Here is a 23,850-nt window from a genome sequence, read left to right as displayed (position 1 = left end):
ATCTATAGGACCTTAGTGCAGGTTAAGACATACTTTTTCAAATTTGTGAAATTTAAATTTCTTGTATTATAAAAAAAAAAGCTAATAATGGCCTGACCTGTAGCACACCAGTAGGAACTCGAATGTTGAATCAACCTTCTAGCACATATTAACTCTGCAGCCTTTTCACAAGATTCAGAGGAAAAATATATATAGGAAAACAATTTTCTATAATAGTGAAATATTGCGAGAGTAGTGATAAAATTATTTCTAATATGCTCAAATAATTTCATGCAAGTACATTAAGAAAGAAAAATTTTTATGAAAGGCACATCCCCCCTTAACACAGCACAAGTGCTTCTTTGCTTCTTTTAAGCCAACTTTGTGCATTGACATATCACTCCTTTGTCAAGTTTTGCAAGGCAATTCTCCAGATTGCGAGAGCATTGTCCACTGAAAGTTTTCTTGGATGCATGACAAAGCCATTTCCGAAAAGCCCATGGTCATGCATAGCATGCATTAGCACTGCAGCACTTTGTCCTGACAATGAATGTCGAAAAGGGCAGACAGATTCATTTAGAAGAGGTTTATTTTCAGCAAAACAAGAGCTTGACATGCCTACGTTTTTCACAGAAAGAAGAAAGACATGCAATTAAAACAGCTCAGTTGGAAAAGGGCTGAGATTTGCCCATTCACAGTTGAGCTATACATTGAGCTACTGTTCACAATAAAAAGAAGGTACTGTTCTAACATCCACAAACTGTCCAGACAGAGCCATTATTGAGCTTTCTTTTTTTCAGTTTGAACTATGTAAATACTAGCCTCCTTTCCAGCAAGTCAAAGCATTTTCATGCTTGCCACATGGACCACTGCTGCATAAAGGTCACACTACAACAGCATGACGTTCAGTCCTGCAGCAATGCCCATGCCAAGTATGTGCCAGAAATGCTTGCTGTTGTATGTAAAGTACGAATAGCAGAGCAGTCATCTTCTATAATTTCTTCTATTCATCAATGCATAACCTGTAGTTCTCTCGAATTTTTCTTCTGCTAATGAAGGGGATTTTTTATAGACGGGCACAACTTGCATACCAACAACTTTCACCCCCCTAAAAACAGGCTGTAATATGGGCGCACGACTTATACAGAGGAGCAACTTATAGACGAGAAAGTACCGAGGCTACCATTTTGTACTACTATGTAGATATAATTGATCAAGGTAGCATTGTACATTCCCACTCTTTAGCAGTGACACAATCTGCAAGCAAATGCATGCATTCTGCACAGAGTGTGCAGGACACCATACGCTGTAATATTGGGCCCCTCTCAAATTATCGGTCGTTAACTACTAAATGTTATCGCCATCTGCTTGAGAGCAATCATTTTAAACCAGGTTGACCGAACAAATCCGCTGGCAGCATTTTTGTACAGCTTTGCTGCAGCAAGCAAGCCCTCTGCACATTATGCCAGTGCAAAATACCACAGTTTAGTTTTTTTCGTGCTTTAAATGAAGTAAAAAAAGTTCTAGAAATCTTGACATGATAGGAGACAAATTAATCTGTTCTTCCTGGGACAGCTGATGCTCCAAACATAAAATTACATTAATCACATTAGGCAAAATCATCCAGCATAGTAGCACACCAATGAATAGACAAACATAACAGTGAAGTTACAGCCACTTTCGTTTTTTATATACGTATGTGCCTCCAGTACACAGCAGAATATGTGCGACTTTGCTGGTTGGTTACAGTTTGGTTTCTGAAAAAAAAAAAAAAAGCCTTTGCTATGCAACTATGGCATTTGAGCTGTAAGCAATATCCCTCCCAGATTACTGTAGAATCAGAGCCACTGAAAACGGATAGCTTGGGAAGCCGAAGTATTGCCAAGCAGTTGGGGCAGTTTCCTTGAGCAAGTCATCATGAGCTGTGTCACAAGTTCTTTTAGGCGTGGTTTTGTAGACAATTTAAATTTGATGCAACACTGCTGTTTGTGCATTTCAAAAAGGTGGCACACATCAAAAGCATTCATACACAGCAATGAACTACAGTAAAGGTGCTTAGCAAGGAACTTACGACTGAACTCTAAGAAAAAAAAAAGAGAAAGCCAACTGAAAAAGAAATGCAACTGTAAAACTATGCACAAGAATGAAATACAGTCGTCCACAAACTTATCTAGAGCGCTCGAGTGGCGTGCTCTGTTGTGCATTAATTGCAATTGTCTCTGCCAGGCAGGCTCCAATACAGGTTTTAAAGGCATGAGGAGTTAAAGATGATCCACGGGAATGTGCACACACGATAAAGCCACGTTTCAAGCCGTAGGCCACTCGTAAATGACACACATGTACTCCCCGGTGCGCCATTGGAGCACTATAGACAGGTGCGTCGACAATTGTACTTGGTGAAGCAACGTCCGAAATACTTGTGTACACTGACATACACATGTAAACTGAAACATGACGCATTAAAAATTTCAGTGAACATTGGTGGTGTGTGGCTTTCATTTCCTTTTCTAGTCTGTGGACCAATCAAACCACCTGGTAATATACATTAGAAAAAAAAAAAACCTTATGCTACAGTGTACTGCCTTTCATGTTATAGTTTTAAGCAGGGATTGCCGCTAAACCAGCTTCAGCCTACTGACGTATATTAGGATAGCTCATGGCATTCCGAACCCGTGTCAACACTTCTATCTCAACTAATCGTTAATCACGCACATCTGCAGGCATGTTTCCTATGGAATGTATGTATAGCTAAGCTTTACTATTCACAAGCACATCTCATGTGAAGGAAGAACATACAGGCGGGCAGCAGGATTACAGAATGTGACCTGTTCTCAACAGGTCAAAACTGTGTGTGAACAATTTCCATACTAATGAGTATAAATCTATGAAATCCTGCTGTGTACTGTTAAAGGGACAGTGCGGACAACTCCACTGAATTACTGTTATTAGTAAAAACTGATTCTCTGGCTCATTCTGGGTATGTCAACTTCTGTCCGGCGGCACAAAACCGATTTATGGTCGAGATGATTTAAGAATTTTCCCGCCACTAGATTCAAACCCGCGACATCTGCACCAAAAATGTACTGGTTGCCACAGTTTTGAAGTGAAGTGTAACATAGCTTCTGGGATCTGCACGAAAAATTAGACATCAACGAATACAGTTTACTTGTGAAATTTGCTGCTGATGGCTGCACCTTATTCTGTTTTTTGGTCTTTCCTAGCTCATAAAAGCTCCGTTTTTGGTGAGAGTGGTCTATTTGTTGTTACAATGTTGTAGCCTATCAATAGCCAACTTCAATTAGTTTTCAGTGTCCCTTTAACTAAACTGTTCCTGATCACCACACACTAGCATTTCGAACTATTCGATATTTCAAACTTTTATTCTGTAAACGTCAGATTGAACTCAATAGCTGTGGTGGCTTTGACTGAAAAAGGTTCCACTAGGACATCTTTAGCATCAGCACTCAGTTGGAGCTGGCTGTGCAGAATGTGCAATTTCACTGAAACCAAACAAAACTGACTAAGCATGCACACCTTCTTTCTGAAAAGCTGTTTTGCAATTTCAGCCATTACAAACCATTCCAAGAAAGCAAGACACCTCACTATGTGATGCTCAGCAACAGAAAATTTTATTATAAAACACAAGGAACAGGTTTCAGTTAAGAAAAATAAATGATATGAATGCTTCCTACTAAATATACAGCTATACCTTCACATTTCACTTTACATAGTATGAAAAATTCCCCAGACTGCAGTGCGATATTCCTGGCAAGCACAACAGTGAAAAAAAGAAAAGAAAAAAGTTTGGTTTATGCACATAGTGTAAGTTTCCAGGTTTAATATCGACAAAGTGGGCAGTAGCCACTGGTGCCAAATATTAAGCTATCTTAAATAATCTCCTCAATGTAACATTACCCAATCTGTAAAGAACGCTGGAGATCTTGCTATAATATATAATCATGGCAAGCACTGGTGCAGCATTAAACAAAAAAAGACTGAAGAGAACACAAAAGTTTATCACTAACTCAAAAATACACAACAGCCATAAATGTCCCTAAAACAAAGCCATAAAAAATTAAAAATGCATGTCTCACGCAGCAAGATTGCAAACAATGCTCATATATGGCGCAGTCCTTTGGTCCACAGGGGCCAATGGAACACTGATTGTTGCAACAGACTGCTGTGCATGAATCGCACAGCACAGAGTTCACTGGGTGGTGTGTCTGGGTGCCACAGGAAGTGTGTCCACACAAGATCTTTGGGCAACTACAGCACCTCCTAACAAAAAGGTCAAGCTCAATGTGCAGTTAAATGTCACTTCCAACTTATGTTGGAGGACCAGTCATTACAAACAGTGGGCATGTTGCGGTACCAAGTTTCACATCAACCATAAACGGAATTTATGCCATCATGTCAGTCTGTTAGCTAGAGCACAGCAAAAGACTATTTATCATTTCACTAAGGTAAAAGAAACAAAAAAAACTGCCATAGAGCAGAAGCGGACAGGTAAGGAACATAGCAGAAGAAACATCACAGGTGACAAAAGAAGATATGAGAAGCTTCTGATTTAACATGTTTCTTTTCGAAGTGGCCCCAAGGAGGACTGCATGTGTAATGAGAGAGAACACAACAAGAAGGAAATTGAGCAAAGGCCTTTGAAAACGCACCAATTTGTGTGTGTTTTCTTGCCTGAAAGTTAGATGCATGTGCCGAATATATGTGAAAAAGCAGAGAGGTTGAAATTAATTACTGCACACCTCACTTTCTGCCTGCAATATTATAAACAATATGTAAGACAGCGTAGCGTAGTACTGTTTTAATGTTTAAAGGTTCAGAATAGGTACTTGCTCCCACATGAACCCTGCAAAACAAATGAACTTAGAAAAGCCCTGCAATATTTCAGGCTACACATGGAAGAAAGTTGCTTGTCACAATTTCACATAATCTTGACCAAACAACTATCGAAAAGGGACAAAACATTAGTGGCAAGAGTGCATCCCTGTTGCCTCTTTTTTTTTTCCATGTGCCCAACACAGTAAGACTTCCAGCTGCATCAAGCACAAAACTGTGGCATTTACTAAATTACGTACCACAATTGAACAAGTGAAGAGTCCTCCATGGTAAACTATCTAGAGTTGGCTTTCTGTGAGAAGTAACTAACCTTTGCTTCATATCTGCACTGCGATACGTCTGACCACAATTACTGCATGGGCTACTTTTAAACGTTCTTCAGCAAAACTGCCACGCATGTGCTCTGGCAGCTGCACGTGTATTACAAGGTAATGTGCTGTGTGTTCATGCACCAGCAATCACACTTCAGCACATTATTCCATGCAATTGAGCTAACGACCCAGACATTTCGAGCTGGACAACTCCACTCTGCATTTCCACAGCCTCCCTACACAGTTCACACTGAATGCCAAATTGATCCAACCAATCTGCTGCATCACTAATGACTAAAAACAAAATACATTAATGCCACTTTCCTGCTGCTCATTTCCCGTATACACTTGTGTAAGGGTAGCGCTTTTTTCTTTAGATTTTGACGGGATGTGGGCCTGTACACGAATGCGTTTTTTTCCTATCAATTTTTCCGGCTACAGTGGGCCCCACATTATGTGAGCCGCACTGATGCAATGACCTGCATGACGAATAGCATGGGCCTAGTGACCATTTTATAGAGGGAACATATTGAAAGCCTGAATGATACAACGGCTGGTGGTAACTGCCTGCAATACAACTAGCCGGTAGATCACTATATTGCTAATTGTTAGGTCACCTAAATTTATTTCAAACAAGAATAAAGTACAATATGTGTGCATATAGCTATGCAATTTGATGCTCGACCATATCCACAGTTTGAGGTATGGTTTGAAACCACAATCGCTGTAAATTGCTTTTCACTGAACTGTTTTCTTCAAATTTTTAAGTGCCAAGTTGAGGGAAGTGGCCCCCACACAAATGTATATGGCACTTTTATTTTTTAATTGCATGCCCTGCAACAATGTTATTAATGCGATGTTCAATGTTTCCGCTCAGCAGTGCCGCTTCTGTTGACCCAATATCAGTGACACTGAGCAATTCAAGCCACAGAGCGTTCAAATCGCTTCCCAGGTGACTTGGAAGCGCATCAAAAGTGCACAGAAAAAGTCATGGCAATTTCCTTCAGTTTCCACAATTTGAAGCTGGTCGTGCCACACTGTGGTTCCCTCGGTTAGCAGGCAATCCTAATCCTACGGCACTAAGACAGAGCTATAACGTAGTACGATGCTGCAAAGGAATTCTATGCAATGCTGCTTCATCCTCCCCCCCCCCCCCCCCCCCCCCATAGCACTTCACTTTTATGTATCATTTACCAGAGTAAAATTGCTCACAATGGTGCACACTGGAGGAAAGAAAAGAATGCCACCCAAATTTAAAGGGACAGTCTACTGATTTTTATTCGCTATAATTTTTTTTGTGGCAGTTGAAAGCTCCGCTCCATACCCAAATAAACGAATATATCTGGCTATGGCGCTGATAGACATAACAGAATAATTGAAGACGTTAATTTTTTTTAATATGTCAATGTCGCTTTCTAGTGGTAGTCGGTGCCTGCAAATCCCAACATCATAGACACGACTACTACCATGCCACCTAGGCGGCATGTAGCGGCAATCATGAGCGTGACATTAACCTAGATTCAAAGGTTTTATTAAAATTATAATTGAGTGCACAAGGTTCTTTTAAAAATACTATTAATAAAATGAGACTGGTGACATCTAACACAAATACACCGCAGCGGTGGCCTAGTGGCTGAGCATCCGCCTCGCATGCGGGAGGTGCAGGGTTTGATCCCCAGTGCCGCCGGGTACCCACCGGTGATACAATGGGTACAAGCTTCCCCTGGCCTTGTGCTCCGCTTAAACAGGGTGAAATGCTTAGGAATTGGCCCTTGGCCCCACCTTGAGCAAACAAAAATACCTTGTGCCATGGCGCTCTTTGGCCGCAGATGCCCTTGCGCCATAAAAATTCATCATCATCGTCATCTAACACAAATACCAGCAACTGTTTTTTTGCCAGCAGCAGTGCCACCACTGGCATAATGGCAGTCTGCCTTTTCAAAAAAATTTTAAGAGATGATGAGAAAGCAGTGTTAAACCATCAGAACCAGTGTCCATTTGAAAGAGAAAAAAAAAGAAATAAGGCATCAGAAGTTTCTTCCAGTAAAAATAACCTTAGTCCTACCCATATAGTGTTATCCGCTCCATTCAAAGTAGCCTGCCTACATGGACAGCCGAAAATAAATTTTAACAGCACAGCAAAACCGTTGGTGTTGGCCCGACTTTCTCTGCCAGTCTTTGCCAAATGAGAGTTCTGCCGTCACTACTGTCAACATAAAAAAAAAGATCTACAAGAATATACCAATATATTTATACTCATCTTCAGCAGTAGAGTGTCCCTTTAAAAGAGGAAAAAAAAAATACAAAACCACCTGAGTGCAGTCATGTGCAGTCAAAGAGCTACAAGATTCTTAGACTTTTTCTAACAAAACACAAAATCTATCCTCTGTCGGGGGTTGAACATGGGACCACTGCTAGACTAAGCAAGCCACTCTGTCAAAAATTGCCAAAAATCAGCTAAAACCAATATCATTAGAAAAATGGCCAGAGCCAAGTTTATAGACTTGAAGCAGCAGTGGTGTTCCAACTAAAAACATTAGGGAAAGCTGTGCAATCCACTTTTGCAGCCGTACCCGCTAACCGTCTCGGACACTACTTCCAAACCCTCTCCACGTCGGGAGATTTCCTAAACACACTGGACACAAAACAAAAGAAAACTGCAGCCAGTCCAAATGGACCAACTTGGAAAAAAGGAGAAGACAGAAGAAAGAAAAGACAGAGTAGGAATGTGAAAGGGCTTTGGTGTTGCGCATGTGTTTGTGATGGGGATGAGGAATGCCAGAAAACACGAGAGAGAGAGAGAGAGTTGGGTGGCCTGTCACGTGACACGAGCTCCTCCACCCAGCAGAAGGTAAGGATCCGCCTCGGGGTCTTTTTGGAGTCGGTAACGGTAAGCCACAAATACGGCCACCAGCTGCAGAACACCGGAGGTAACAGGGAGGGAAAGAAGAGACAAACACGTGAGGACAACAGGCCACAGACATTTACTTGGGAAGAAATTAGAAGGTTCAAAGCAACACTTTAATCCATGCATGTGAATGGGTGCACCGTATTAATCCCTTGCAAGACAATGCCTCCCACAGCCCAGTACAGCACCTCACAGAGGCCACAAGAAAAGGGGGCGAAAGATGTGAGGTGCAGTTATGGACAAACGAAATTAGAGTGAGCCAATGCAAACATGAGCAACAGAGTAAGATCTTAGCTGTGTGTAGGGATTAATTTAAAACAGAGTTGGTTTTTGCTTTCTCATCCAAGGTGATGGCTCTGTACTCTGAATGTGGACGCCACGATTCACCACCAATCACCATCATGCTATGGCTGAACATCGATCTACTGGAACCTGTGCCGTATAATCACAGTTCTATTAAAAACCACGTTTTTTTTCTTTCCTTGCAGTGAAGAGTAGCAGGTTTTTTACTGCAGGTCATATCTGACAAAGTCCTCATGCACACTGCTGCATAAAAAAAAAAATTACATTCAGCAACAGCTGTGTGCGGAGTATTATCACACAAACTTTAAAAAAAAAGGAAAAAAAGAAAAACCAACCCTTCATATCACTTGTGCTACAGAAGCCTCGACCTAATGAATTTTAATGCGAAAGAAATTTTTTAATGCAAAGAATAGAGTGTTTCCGTGCAAAAATTGTTGGCGAGCAGCAATTTGTCAATTCGTTCGGTACAGTTTTGTTATACAGAAATTCAGCTATAAGCTGCTGCTCGCATTTGAATCGTCACGCCCACGTTTCATCTGCCTACGATACCACATGGATGAGCATCTTTGCTACATCTATTGCTTAATGTCATAGTACTAAGCATTTGACAAGTTTGATACCATAAATAACACTTGCTTTGAGAAAAACAGCATTTGCAGCTGGGACATTCTATTTCCTACACCTCGAAACAAGTGAACACAGACTGACAAATGCCATCCACTGTGGTTGAGCTCAGCAAAAAGGCCTAGAGAGGGCATGATAGACTATATGGATCCTAACATGACAAACCTGAAAAAGCGCGAGCAATAGGTCATAGGCAACAAATTCTACAGCAATCGGCAAAGAGCAGGCCTGCGCCCTTTCACATAAATTGCTCTAAATAAGAAAAACTGGCACAGTCTCTTCTGCATATCCTAAAAGTGTTCTAAATGCTCGGCATTTATAAGGTTTTCAGGATCTGCACCTATAAAGAAGTTGCAGAATTTCTACAGCAATCGGCAAAGAGCAGGCCTGCGCCCTTTCACATAAATTGCTCTAAATAAGAAAAACTGGCACAGTCTCTTCTGCATATCCTAAATGTGTTCTAAATGCTCGGCATTTATAAGGTTTTCAGAATCTGCACCTATAAAGAAGCTGCAGAATTGGCATTTACAAAAAAGAAACCTTCTGAGCATATATAAGAACATGCAGTTAAACCTGGATATAGTGAAATTGATAAAAGGTCTGCAGTTTTTTTTCATTGCATATAGGTTTTTTTTACATGCAGTTTTCGTGTGAAGATTTGAAACGGCAACACAGAAACAAAACGAAAATTAGAATTAAATGCAGATGAAACCACTTAGTGAACGTTCACTTTAAGTCCTTGTTACTTGAAGCTGCAAAAAGGAAGAAACATTCCATGACTTCACTGATTAATGCGACTGTGGCAGCGGCCTCCACAATTTGCACTGCAGCTCGTACAACGCTAATATGCGTAGGGGGGGGGGAGGAGTCGGAAGGTCAGTTGTTGACGCTGAAATCTTGTGAACAACTGAGTTGCGGTGATGGGTGCGCACTGCTCGTCCCATGCCTTCTTTGCTGTGTCCCATTGTTTTTCACTGCTTTTTAACACATATTATTTGTAGTGCCAATGGGTGTTGCACTACAAAGCGAATGCTGTGGAGACTGCTGTGTTTACCATAGAGTGACACCGATGGCACTGGCGTACATACACACGTTGTCAACTGCGTTCGCTTCCTGCTATCGATGATGTTCCTCTCATGAAAGTTCATTTCATCATTACGACACTTTAGTGAGGTTCAGCCAAATTTCAAGTAATGCAGCATTAGCTGATTGAAGTCGATGAAATGGATTCCTGAGGGGAGCTGTTGTAACACCTCCATTGCATGGAGTTCATAAATACATACACATGAATGGGAACAGCGTTGGGGAGCTGGAAACCTTCGTAATATCAAGGAATTTGCTAGTCAAACCTTGTTACAGTGAACGGGTGAAAAAATCGTAAAATAGTTTGATATAGCCGAAATCCGTAATACAGTCAAGCCCACTTATAACGGCTGCAGTTATAATGAACGCTCGCTTATTATGAACAAAGGTGGATCTACCATCAAAATATGTACTCGTGCAATGGCACTGCATCTCAGATACAACGAGCACAACCGCTGTAACCGAACACAATTTGGTTAGAGCGAATGAGGAAGCGCTATAAAGTCTGCCCTGGAGCGGAAAACCTCCGTTTCTCTCAGAAGCAAAGAGCGATAAGCACCTCCAAGCCCCTGTGACACTACCTTTACCCCCCTTTCTAAGGAAAGAACGCAACTTCCAAAAAAGCAAAAATAAAAAAAAACTAAAATATGGGATGTATGGAACGCCGACGAATCTTTTTGTCACATGTGACCGTTGAAAATGCATGGCTTGAAAGAAGCTGATGAAAAGTGCATTAAGCTTAGAGTTACCACCCTTCGATGCCCGAGCATGGAAGACAGCGACCAGTGGCCACCGTGTGTCCTCACGAAGACTAGCAAGGTGCAGTGCTTTGGAAGCTACATGCTCATAAGCAAAACACAAAGGACTCGATGATGCGCGACATTTTGATCGACGAGGCATAGATTTGCAACTTGTTTGCAGAGTGGCTTGAAAAAAATTTGGAAGATCCTGTTCATGCTCAACAAGCGTGTGGTGCACCATGTGCTGCCTCTTCTGATTGTGGCAACCACGTTCTTTTTTCAACGAATGCAATGAGCCAGACGCCATTTGACATCAGCATAACTCACATGCTCGAGGTATTCCATCGGCGCCCCGTAACGAGTGCACGCTGAGAGCAATGATAGCAACTTACTGACAAGGTGCAGATGTCTCAGTTCGGGTGACTCTGTTCCCCACCATGGAATAAGTTTGCGTGGATAGAACTGACTGTGGCGTGCATCAGCAGTTGCTTCCTTAAGGAATAATTTGTGATCCAAGGAATGATGGAGGATGCTGTCGAACAACCGCATTATCGAGTGCATGCTGATTTGTGGCAATGCATCTTTAATGCGCAACTAGCCCAACCTGACGTCACCTGAGATGACTTTGTTGGTGCAAGTGAGGACGCCGACATCGGAGAGCCACACACTGATGAAAATATTAGTAAGTAAAGTACGAACACTCTCCTATTGCCAGGAATCTGGTGACGATGATGAAGAAGCCCACCTACCACCAGCTGCTGTGGAGGCTTTCAATGCGATAAGTTATATAGGCTGTGTCCCTAAAGCAGCTTATGGGCAGAAACGCTGTCGGTGAGGGGCATGTAACTGCTCTGGGGAGCTTGGAAAGCATTGCAATAGAGTCTAGTTTATTCAAACATACGCAAATGGCAGGTTGACAGTGTGTACTGTATTTTTCGCTGAAACAAGGGAAGTCCACTTACTATGAACCTCGGATACAATGAATGCAATCCGCACGACCGCCAGGTTTGTTATAAGTGGGGTTGGCTATTTAAAATTTCAGCAAAGTACGCATGGAGGAGAAGAGCAACTTCAGAGGAAGGATGAAAACTGGAAGGGACCTTTTCCAAAGTTTTAGCGCCGTTTTAAAGCCGTTCGCAGCAACTGTGGAGGCCGCAAAAAACCGAACGCCAAACGCCAGTTAGCGTAGCTTCTCCATACAGCATCGCCAGCACGCGGTGGCAGCAGATCACATGCCAGCTAGGTTGGCTTCCCCGCATTACAGCAGAAGCTGGTAAAAAAAATCTGCCAACAGAACAAAACTATCATCATTTTCACCACCTCCGTTGCAGATGTGAGCACAGGATGACTACTGGAAGGCTACAGTCAACCATGCTTCTGGTTGCAGAACACCATAGACGGGTGCAAGAAGCACGGACGGCTGCAAGAAGTGCGAACGAGTGCTGACAGCCTATACTTTGTTTCATACATCAGGTGCAAGCTGTCAAAGTTAGCACTCTTGTTTGTGCTGCCTGCATCCGCGACCAAAAAGTAGTGCGCTCCTTGTGGCGAGCGAAACATATTAAAGGCTTTGCCTGCAGGCTTACTACATGATACATTTGTCATCAGCTTGATTAAATGCATTTTTACTGCTGACGACAAGCCGTCGCTTTCTCGTGCCTTAGACCACTCGGCGACAGAACAAGCACGGAGTAACACGCCTCCCTTTATTTTTCCGTACAGACTACTTCCATACCTTTCACAGCGTTGCACCTGATGTATGAAACGGAGTATAGCTACCAATTGTTCACACCTCTATATCTTCTGTGGTGACATTGGCATGAGCGAGATAAAGCGTGAACTGTTGCACGAACGCTTGCCGCAGCACCACTAGTGACTCGTGTCGCAAGGGAAGGCCTGCCACCTGCCACTTGAGCAGGCACAACTTTGCACTCGGCAGTTCAATTTATTTGTTTTATAGCAAAACGCATTCAATTATGTACATAAAGCAAGAATTACATGTGTTTACAAAAATATTTAGGAACAGTTCAATACAGCCGATAATTCGTAACATTTGTGTTTCGTTATATTGGGGTTTAACTGCACACTGAGGTTCATTATATCCAGGTTTGACTGCATGTGTTTACTAGAATGGGAGCCCCCAAGACGCCATCAGCTCTAACAAGACTATCTTTTTTATGGGAGTCACAAAAGAAACCCATCCGTTCTAGAGAGACTGTATTTTGTCTTTGATGACACAACATCCTTCTTTCTCCTTGCCTGCTTTTCTTGTTTTTCCAGGCACACCTATAACACTGTTTTCAATTCAGGCTACTCTGGACACCAGAAAAGTGTTTAAACTGGCCCTCTAAATGCTTTGCATTTAAAAGCAAACAGAGCTTTTCGTACACATCCGCAGGTGGCAAGAGGAGCCAGATATATGTTGTAAATACTGTACAAAACGACAAACTTGGCTGCAAAAAAAGGAGTTACAGAGGGCAGCCACAGCAAGGAAACAAGAACATCACAGAAAACAAAAATAAAGGTCAACATGCACGGTCAGTCTCACTGCCCTACGAGAAAAGCTATCCGCTCGCCACAAGACGAACGAGAGAGAGCAAAGTCACAGAGGCAATGCAATGTGTCTCCAAGGGGGACAAGCGCACGTCGGCGGAGCAGAGATGGCGGTGGTGGGGCACGGGGTCCGTACCTTGTGGTGTGCCAGAGAGAGCCCCTTGCAAGAGAGCCATTTCAAGCAGCCACTGGAGAGTGGTGGTTAGTGGTTACAGAAAGGCGCTAGGGTTAGCACGAGGGTCCTTCTGGTTGCGGTACCGCACCGTCAACCACACCCCGATGAACTGCAGGCAGCCAGGAGGGAGAGGCAAGATTGAGAGAGGGTTACTTGAAAGCACCAACACCACTGGCAAGCAATACGTGTAGGGACCGCCACCTTCATCCCGACAACTCCCAGGAAAATTCCTCTTTGTATGCTCCCGGCTTATTTGAACCCAGCAGCAATGAAGACAATGTTTCATCTACAAACATGGCAGTGAAAAAGTGAGCTCAGCAAGCTGACCAGCCTGGTGCTGTCACCTCCTGTGAAAACATGAAACTAGTGCCATGAATGGCAAAGGCAGAGCAGTTTGCACAACTTACTCCAACCCACTATGTCTCAAATTACTGCTCATACATAACGCTCAGCATACACCCACAGTGGTGTCCCTCCAAGCATGCATTAACACTCTGTTGGGATCTTGCTTTGTTACATGCCAGCCTGTATTACTCAGCGTTCAATGTTGCACAATGCATGGATCAGGCAAGCAACAATGCCAAACGTGTTTTAAATAAAGCCCACCGAAGTAACGATCTCTGTGGAAGATTTAACAGCAAGTAAGCCAGGAGCACACACCAAGGAATTCAACAATTTATTTATGTAATAGATTAAGGACTACATTACGTATGCATTGCCAAAGTTGAAAGCCACTGCACAATCACACTGTGTATCTGGGTCTAATGGTGAAGGATGTTAAACTTAGAAATGTAACAGTACTTATGTGTTTCCATGATTTTCTTGCTTTAAACATGATGGAAGGCAAGCCTTTTACACGACCTGACCAGAATAACTTGTAGCAACGTCTACTGGTTAGCTAGCAGTTAGATATGATAAATCTCTGAAAACACATGCTGATATGCATGTGGTAAGTGGTGAAGCCTATTTTACACCCTGCAACATTAAACCATGCACCTACCAAACAGCAGCAACAGCATAGCTTCTCGAGGGGCTTTTTATAAAATGAGTTTTTATAATATGTATAATTTAAAAATGGTACCATGCTTCTATACAACCATGTGGGATTACTGCAAAGTGAATAATACGTCTGCGAATGATACTCTGCCTTCTGTGTGAACGCTTAATCTCAACGGGGCTTTGGTACATGAGGTGATGCTCCCAGAGGTGCAGAAGCAGAGGCGCATTATTAGGAGGAGGGGGCACTCGCTTCTCTAAGCAAGTTTTATATGCGAAGAACACGCTGAACCACATTTTTTGAAGGAGTCAGAAAAACACATGATTAAAATGGGACCGCCCCCTCCAAGAGTGACACATATTGGCACCTGTGTGGGAAGCACAAGACAAAAACGAACACAGAACTCGAGCTGATGAAAACTTTAGAAGAGCAAGTGAGGGCTGAATACTGTATGTTTAATTTCTTCACTTCTGTGGTGTGTTTAGTGAAATCTCTTTGAGGACAACATTGCTCGTGAGGTGCACACAGTCTTCAAAAAGCCTCACGGTCAACAAGGGTTTGGTCTGAAGCCCCTTTCTGTTCTGGACGATAAAACTCAGCGAAGTAGCTGACTAATTGATAGGAGCTGTGAAATGCCTTTTGTCAGGGCTGCAACTACTTTTGTCTTTGGAACTATTTTTCTCCTTTCGGTAACGCAAGAACCTGCCAGTGTGTTATGCTTCTAGTGGTCTGCCAGCCAAACGTCACTGTGCCGAGTGTTTTTATATCTCCCTTTTCAGCAATTCTATCACCTTCAAATTTTTCAATGGAACTGACCAGTAATAGCATACTTTGCATACCTGCATAGCAAACCTCATCTGACACACACAACAAAGCCATTAAAGATCAGGTTTTGACAGAAATGCAGGAAGAGGGCTTACAAGATTGTTTTAGGACTTTATTTACGCAAATAAGACAAGCTGTCGGGTTATTTGGTGTTGCATCTGGTTTTACAGCAGCGCGCAGCGACAAGAGGACAAAACATGAAGAGACACGATAACATATGAACGCACGAGCACTCGTGTGTCATCATGTCTCTCTGTGTTTCGTTCTCATGTTGTGACGAAAATCCGGTTTCTTAAGCTAGCACACGAGTGGTCATCTAGACTCCCAGCAGCTGGCCATGCTATTCAGGAACAAATATGTTGAGGGTTCCAGGTATGCAAGCATTCAAAATTAGCCATGCATCTGGAATGTATGGTTAGTAGCAAAACGAAAGACCACGTGCATGAACAGCAGTTGCCCTGGCAGTATGTATCCCCAAAGCACAAGCTGCAACCCAAGCACTGCTAGGCACAAGATACAAGCAGTTGCCATCGATGATACGGTTTACTCAGTATAGATGCGCGTATATACTGTGACACACTGAAGCAGTGTGAGTTCAAGCACACTGTCATTTGTGTCTTGTTTTGATCGATAGGTGAGGCATAGTTGAGTTGAACTGAAACATGCAACTTAAAATTTTTTTTACAACCGTTATCAAAGCTACAATCGTCATAGCTGGTCAAAGTGGGCTCACCTCTGTGAAGCTGAAGAACATTCCTATGCCGCCTGTGATCTTGAGCCCATTGCGAATGGCCTGGTGCAGAGCAGACCAGCAACCCTGACACTCACACGTGCCATCAGGTGGAATCTGCAAGCATACAAAGAGACAGCAAGCCACGAAAACACCTCAGAGAAACATCCTGCAAATCATAAGCTGGCACGGCACAATTCAATTCGGTTATTAATGCGTCAGCATTTTAGAACCCCAACCGTGAAGAAAAAGCAGAATCCGGCCATGGTTGGCAGGCAGCAAAGTGGAAAGAAAAAGGACCCTCTCCGCTAGTAATGATGAGGTTGGAAGATGGCTGCCGTGGATGGAGGAGGTTCTGATGCAGACACAGAAATGTGTGACCGGAAAGCAGTTGCCACGGGAACAACATAACAGGTGGCTACCTTGGCAGGCGGAGGGCGAATAAGCCAATGCCAATGAGTTCTCGCTAAATAATGCGCTGAGCCTGCAACCTTAGCTCTTCAAGCAAGGAGAAGACTTGATGCTAACACATAGTCTTCACATAATGATAATTAAGCGCAATCGTAATATTTTTCTCCAAGGCTTTCAGCTTGCCAGAGGCCCAGGAGACCCCTACACGGCAGTTTACGGCAGGATATAATTACAACAGTACCACACTAGTAACCGCAGGCTAAAAATCATGATTGAACTTTTTTAACAATATGCATTGAACATTGCACAACAAGTCACATTTCAGAAATATTGTGCCCAAGTGGTAGTAAATAAGAAATGAAATTGAATGAAAAAAAGAAAAACACTACACCCGTATCGGAGATACTGCAGTTGCACTTCGTGGTGGCTATGCAAACTGCTGCGATAATTTCTACCCTACCAAATGTTACTGTGATGTCACCACTAGCAAGCTTTGACAGCGCAACTCCAATGGCGACAGGCATTTGAGTCTCACTGAGTGCTCGCTACTCAAAACCTGCAGAATAGTATTTCTGTGCTACTCATACAATGAGCATCAACTTTCCACACTGCATCTTGTGGTTGATTAATATGCTGCTTTTTTCTATGTCTAGATCCTTTAATCTAGTCTGTTTTTTCCACACTTTCTGTTGCACAAATGTATTAGGATTGTTTGGCCTGCATGCGTTAGTATTTATACTATGCTGCTGTTTTGTGGCACTGTTTTTAAGACTGCACTATGTTAGATGTTTTGGTGTTTTGTACAGTTGGGGACAAAAGTCTGTGGACCACGTGTTTCTCAAACGAAGCTGATAGCTCTGCTATTAGCAGGCGACTGGAGACCACAATTCTGGATATGAAAGTCAAAATTTTGTTCTTTCAGCTCCGCAAGCGTGGTCTCCAGCCGTCGTCTAATAGTAGAGCTATCGGCTACCTGTCCACACCTGGCCCACAGACTTTTGTGCCCGAATGTACATGCCTCCTTTCCACGATTACATGACAAGGCATGCAGCAAACTTCGGTTTAAACCTACCATGCACTATATTGTTGTGAATGCATGCACAGGGACCCGAGGCCCTATTCGGCCTTCAGTGTTGGCCCCATTTCAGACTTTTTATTACAAAAAATAAAGAAAAGTTAAAAAAAAAAAGGTCTTTTTGCCCTCCCTAGGTGCGCAGTGAAATTAATACATATACTGCATCCCTGCCTCCTTGAGTGCAATTCCGCTTTCATATACTCCTTTCCAGGCCCACCTGCACTGCATGACCACAGGTATTCTCCAAAGTTTCCAGGGCCTGGTGCCCTATGCTTTGGCTCCACATAACCCTTATGACTCAGGCTCGCCCAGGGAGGACTGTCCTTGGGAAGTGTGCAAATATGAGAGTTTTCAGTGAAAATGCGGAGACAAGAATGATCCAACCAGCCCAAGTTACCACTCTTTCAGTCGTGACATACCACAACACTTACAAGAAGTCTTTTACATTAGAGAAATTCCCTCACAAAATTACTGCTCCGACAGAATAAAGAACAGCAAAACGTCTGGTTGAACAGAGACCGACCACAGCCAGGGAGCCGGGGGTCAGGTCCTCCTCACCTCCTGTGGCGGACAGCACGTCGGCACGTGCTCACACTGCGGCTCGGCCGTCGGGTCTGAAGCATTGCGCTCAAAGCCGCAGCAGTGGAAGAGCCGCTCAGCTTGGGCCCTCACGGCGGGCGAAGCCTTCTTCCAGCCCTGGCTGGCCAGCTCCCGCTCCTGGTCCTCGGTCATGGCCAGGCAGGCGCAGGCAACGCTGAACTGAACCACAAACAGCAGGAACAGGATCACCATGTACTAGAACAAAGGGTCAAGGAGTGTACACCACCACCGAAGGAGGAGGAGGACGAGCACCAACACAAAGGTGCCTTATGAAGCGTGCGGAAGCAGGTTTTTCTTGAGCATGCCCCAAAACATTTTCATCCCAATGCTGCATCGCTTTGAGCAGCTCACCATCCTCATTGGCTCCTGCTGTCAGGGAAAGCTTTTGTTGTGCCACCACTTGGCCATTCAGTTGCATGAAAGAGTCATATTTGCGAGTAAACTCTTGGATTGGATCTGTGAGCAAAGGCAGATATATATGATGGTACCCAGGCTGTCCAAAGCAAACGACACAAGCAGCAGAGTCTCATTCACCATTTTACGGCGAAAGCTGTTTTAGCTCCAGTTTAGCCATTTCATCACCATCATTACCAAACCGACTATGCTCACTGCAGGACAAAGGCTTCTATCATATATCTCTAATTAACCCTGTCCTGTGCCAGCTGCGGACACCTTATCCCCACCTTATCCCTGAAACTCCATAAAAATTCCCTTTATGCCAAATCTTACTCCTCAAATTTCCTGATAAAAGGAGAATTCCTCGAATGAAACACCATTGAGACACACAATCTTGGAGTTTTCTGCAAGAAGGATACGAAGAACAGCAGCACTTGATGGTGCTTGACAGCTCCAATGAGACCAACAAGAGAAAGAAGTAGCAGGAACACTCCACAGGCTATCACCGCGCCAAATATGGTGATGTTGGTCACAATGCTCGACACCCGGCCGTATGCTGCCACGCCGATGAGGATGAAAGAGACAATCTGCAGGAAAAAAGAAAAAAACAATAAGCATTCAGCCAGAAATAATGTATTACATACAACCCGCACGTCAACTCAGGTGAATGATTTAACTAACAGTTTGCTCCACAATTTTAATCCTTTAATGAGAGCGACAATGTTTCAAACAGAACACCATAACCACCATGTGCTGCAATGCTACAGTGCTAATATTTTGCTCTCACCCTTTTTCTTAGATATACAATGTAATACATATATATAATACACACATATTCACATACATACAATTTACAAATAAGTAGGGGTTCGACTTTTTGGTTGAAACCAAAAAGAAAAAAAAGCTGTGAAAGTACACAAAATTCAGTTTTCGAAATTCGGCTTTAAGCAAAAAAAGATCAGTATTTGTGGCATGCAAGGCATAGCTAGCTGGCTGTTGAGTACAAGTTATCTCAAAGTTCAAAATTAACTAAGTAAGGAAGCCAGGGGCATGATTTGATGGTGGTAATGCTGGATAAGTAGCGCAGTTGTGCAATTATGAGTTATTAGTGCGTAAGCATTAATCCGATCGGTACCAACCCCGAGCAAAATTGTCTGTTGTCCGTTCACAGCTGGACCAGTGCGAATGCTCTGTCCCGTGGCACTGCCCGCTCATTGTCTTCTACGTGACTCTAATCCAGTGGTTGTGAAACGTGCAAAATCATATCCCACGTGTTCGCAGCTGGCCTAGCACGAGCACTCCCGTCTTGCGGCACTGCCTACTCATTGCCATCTTCTATGTAGCACAAATACGTGCTTTCGCACTGATTCACATGTCGTACACATTCTCTGTAGTTTTGTTCCATTAACTTATATACCTTTGAAGACTGGAAAGCAACACCTCCTCCTCGCCAGCTAGCTAAGCACGGTTTGTTTAATATTACCACCCACTTAGAGCGGTTAGCCAGTTAAGGAAGTTTATCAACTCCATGCAGGACACACCTGAAAGTGTGCACGGGCATCAAGAAAAGGTGTGTTTTGGTTACTGAGACAACTGAGCAGCAGTTGCATCACTGCCATCAATGCGCAAACCACATGATGCCTAACCTCTTGCTCAACCCAGTGCAACAAACCAACATAACATGTCAGTCTAGTTCTTAGAAGTAAAATTGCATTTGCACTTTTGTCTGCTGGCTACCTTATTCAACTTGCATTACTTTTTTAAAGATGGTAGCAATTCTTATTACAAGCAAACCTCCACATACTACCATTTGCACGTTAATTATTGGTAAATAAAGTGCTCATGCTGACAAAAAGTCAAGACAGACTTCAGGTAAATTCTCTGTATAAAGCTGCCACATTAAACCCCCAGAAAAAGTAATTCATTCGTGGGAAAAAAACAAAACAAAACTTGTGTTCTGAACACTGAAAAAAATCCACTCATTTTTCAAAAATAAAAACCGAAAGGTCTGACACATACATATAAGTGGATTGCTAGGTTAAAAAGTCATGAGCCACATTGTTTTCCTGCTTCCCTACAAGCGAATGTCATGCAGTAGAAAAAACAGCAGCCAAAGGAAACTATGGGGAAACTTAAGTCACTTTAAGAGTGGAACGTGATAGCATTAGATTTCACATTTGTCACAGCTTCTGTTGCGACTTCTGTGTGTTGTGTGTTTTCTTTAGTTTCATTGCGATTTTCAGTCCATCAACCACCATATTCGTACTCCTAGCTGTAGTAGTAGGTACCTGCTGTGCTGTGATGGTGCCGACATTTGCAAATATAATTTTTGTCCTTACTTTTGATTCTCTATCTAGGTGTTATCTACAAACAGGTTGCTCACAGCCCGGTGAGCAGGCCACAAGGTCATGTGACCTCTCTCAACCAATCATTAATTTAATAGTCACCTGCTATGGTGGGCAGGTTGTGATGTCAAAAGGTCATACGACCTCCCTTGACCAATCTGCGAATTTCGTCCTGGCTTTAGCAGGGTTTTGGTACGACGACAACTCTAATGCTATCGCATTAAAAATCGACACGACGATCATGAAACATGATGTGAGAAAGCTGTCACTGAAAGCCCTCAAAGATTACTTTGGTAGTTTTACTCTAACGAATGCTTTTAATCTAAGCTCAGGCTTCACACACGCGACATTTTTGATGACGATTCAATTTTATGGCGCAAGGACATCTATAGTTGAAGAGCGCCACGGCACAAGGTGTTTTCGTGTACTCAAGGTGGGATCGAAGCATTTCCCTCCAAAGAAGCCCAGCACAAGGTCAGGGGAAAGCTTGTACCCATTGTACCACCAGTGGGCACCCTGTGGCACTGCGGATCGAATCCTGCACCTCCTGCATATGAGGCTGATGCTCAAAACCACTAGGCCACTGGTGTGGTGCATGTGACAGTTTTCTGGAGGGTGACAGTGGGTGGAGATGGGTGATGGGCATTCCCCTAGTTAGGGGGTGGGAGATGGGTGGTGCTTCCGGAGGGCGGCGGGGTTTTGTCTGATTTGATTTTGCCGTCAGTGGAGACCTTGTGGAGGTGGGAGGTAGGTGGGCTGATGATGGGTGGCACTTCTGGAGGGTGAAGATGGGGTAGGGAGGTGGATCGAGGGTGGTGATGGGTGTGTGGAGAGCCCTCAGGCTAAGGGAGTGCGGTTGGCATGTAGCTGGTGGGTGGTGCTTCAGGAAGATGTAGGCTTCTATCACTGATGCTTCACACAGACAACGCCAGCATTTTTATCAAGTGCCACTGGTACTGCTATCGCAGTACAAGACGTGCAGTTCGCTTTCTTGTCCAGCTACAGCAGTGTTTGCTTTTGCTTAAGATAAAAGCATGAATGAGTATAGTTTAACGCTATCTTATGACAAGTGAACAAACATAGCCTCGTCTTGAGCGTTCAAGCAACCCTCTATGGAGCACAGGAAGAAAAGTTCTAAAGCGGGCATTAAATTTCACAAACAATTATTACACTTGAACACAGTTACCTGGACATATAAACAACAACGGTACAAGCACTGTTTCACTAACAGAGCAGCTGCGCCAAGGTTTTGCTTTGTTTGTTCTACAGCACACTGCTCTAGTGCTACGCAAGACTGATGGCACCTGATCACTATGCATGGAGGTCAGAACCTGTGGGGGCAAGGCTATGTTACCAGATGCTGAGAGTTGAACTTCTGGACTGCTGAAAGCTTTTTCTTTGGTTCACACAAAAGCTTGAGACAAGCGTCTGCACAAAGCAGACAAAAGAAGAGACCTCTTTATGCCTCAGAACTTCTATCTCAATCAAGAAATGTGTACATCTATAGATTAATATTTTCCTAGACAGCATAGATACGACTCCAATAGAACTGGTCGACTCTAATGGAATAGTTGCTGATGCAGCAGTGCTTATTTATAACACTGATGCGATAAGAAATAAAGACCGTGATCAAAATGAAAATGGAATGTAAACCTGCTAAGTCCATGTGCTTACTGAATGGAAAATATTTCATCATTCCGTCTGCCTTCCTTCCTGATTATCCTGTCTGCTCTTAGCCTTATTATCCCTTTAAAAATAATTTAGAACAGCTAGACGGGAAACCTGCACCGCGCAGCCTCGGCGCCAAGCGAAAGATGCGCTAGACTGGATCTCGGGCATTTTCTAATACAAGGTAAATAAGGTCGAAGTGGAGGCCACAACGATGGGACTCAACGGACCTTCCACATACAACGTAAGCATCCCCCAGAACGTTTGCCTACCGTACCTGTGTGCCGCGTAATTCGCGGCATTAACGGGCACTTAATGGCGGCGAAGAGATCTCGAAAACGGATGGAAAGTTTCCTCGCGATCTCAAAAGTGCGCGAAGAGAGCGAGATAGGGGCCACACCAAGTTCTCGAACGAGCGAAACGTCAAAACAACTGATACCGCCTTGAAGACGCCGCTGTTTTCTTCGTATTTTTTCTTAGGGCACAGGATGAATGAAACCCACGTTCAATCTTACTTTTGGAAGTATACAAGGTTTGCCAACGCCAGACAGCCAGTTGGACAAAAAAACAGGAAGCCTAGAAGTCACAGCGTGTAAAGACCGTGACTAACGTCAGCAAAGCTCGCAAATGGAAGCCGCACCTCGTCAGCGAGTTCGTAACATGTGTGACGAGTCACGGATTGGAAAGTCGTTACTCACGATATACATAATGTTGAGCGCTGTTAGAGCATTCTTGGAGCACGTGAATCCCCCACACATGGTTGAAGTTTGTGTATGTACAAAGTAATAAATGCCAAAAAACTTCAAATGACTAGAAACATGCGCGATCGGTGCAGGACCCAAAGCAGAAATTGCAAAAATCTACAAAACCAGAAGCCCCATTTCAGGCATGGCTTGGCTGTACCTGCGTTTTAATCTTTAAACCCCTAGGTGTTTAATAGCGCTGCATACTGTATAAATTATTAAAATTGCATGTCTACAATTACTTCAACAAACATCAAATGTACCAAACGAAAATGTACAAAAATTATAACAAGTGTTTATAATATTTTTACAGTATTGAATTGTGTTCGCCATACGGTGGGGCTAAAATCGCTAAACCTACCCAAGGCATTGGGGTTTAGGGATAGTGAAGGGAAAGTGAATTTTAAGAGGTTAGAAGTAACCAAGCGAAGGTTATCTGATGGGTGGCTAAAAGCAAGACAGGAGTAAAATTTCACAAGACATGGCTAGGTGGCTTGAGCCACCGCCCGATGTAAAGGGTTCAGCCGTATCCA

General features: G+C 43.3%; 1 protein-coding gene across 4 annotated transcripts; it reads right to left on the bottom strand.

Moving 5' to 3' along the window:
• Window positions 1-550: 550 nt before the first annotated feature.
• Tsp97E (Tetraspanin 97E) lies at window positions 551-23,461 on the bottom strand. Of its 4 annotated transcripts, XR_013315608.1 has the most exons (7): window positions 23,273-23,460; window positions 18,981-19,148; window positions 18,124-18,360; window positions 16,083-16,196; window positions 13,489-13,636; window positions 6,466-8,055; window positions 551-6,424 (listed from the first exon to the last, which is right to left on the bottom strand). XR_013315608.1 is itself a non-coding variant. In XM_077668692.1 (5 exons), exons 1-5 carry the CDS (start codon window positions 23,330-23,332, stop codon window positions 7,960-7,962), a joined length of 675 nt encoding a protein of 224 aa, XP_077524818.1. In that variant the 5' UTR covers window positions 23,333-23,461; the 3' UTR covers window positions 551-7,959. The 4 variants fall into 4 exon arrangements, 1 of the variants encoding a protein (XP_077524818.1); XR_013315607.1 differs by having other exon boundaries at window positions 551-8,055; XR_013315605.1 differs by lacking the exon at window positions 13,489-13,636 and having other exon boundaries at window positions 3,583-6,424; window positions 23,273-23,461.
• Window positions 23,462-23,850: the final 389 nt, after the last annotated feature.

The sequence above is a fragment of the Amblyomma americanum genome, chromosome 6, assembly GCF_052857255.1.
Source record: "Amblyomma americanum isolate KBUSLIRL-KWMA chromosome 6, ASM5285725v1, whole genome shotgun sequence".
Lineage (NCBI taxonomy): Eukaryota > Metazoa > Arthropoda > Arachnida > Ixodida > Ixodidae > Amblyomma > Amblyomma americanum.
The sequence above is the reverse complement of the archived record's forward strand: the minus strand, read 5'-3'. Positions and strand labels throughout refer to the sequence as shown.

What these genes read in the sequence shown, in the direction of transcription:
- Tsp97E (XM_077668692.1), bottom strand. Translation starts at nt 23,332, where the DNA reads ATGTGTGGGGGATTCACGTGCTCCAAGAATGCTCTAACAGCGCTCAAC. An exon ending in ATCAAGTGCTGCTGTTCTTC is followed by an intron (nt 18,361 to 18,980) that starts GTATCCTTCTTG and finishes CCTTTGTTCTAG; the next exon opens with TACATGGTGATCCTGTTCCT. An exon ending in TGTTCTTCAGCTTCACAGAG is followed by an intron (nt 8,056 to 16,082) that starts GTGAGCCCACTT and finishes GGTGTTCTGCAG; the next exon opens with CTGGTGGCCGTATTTGTGGC.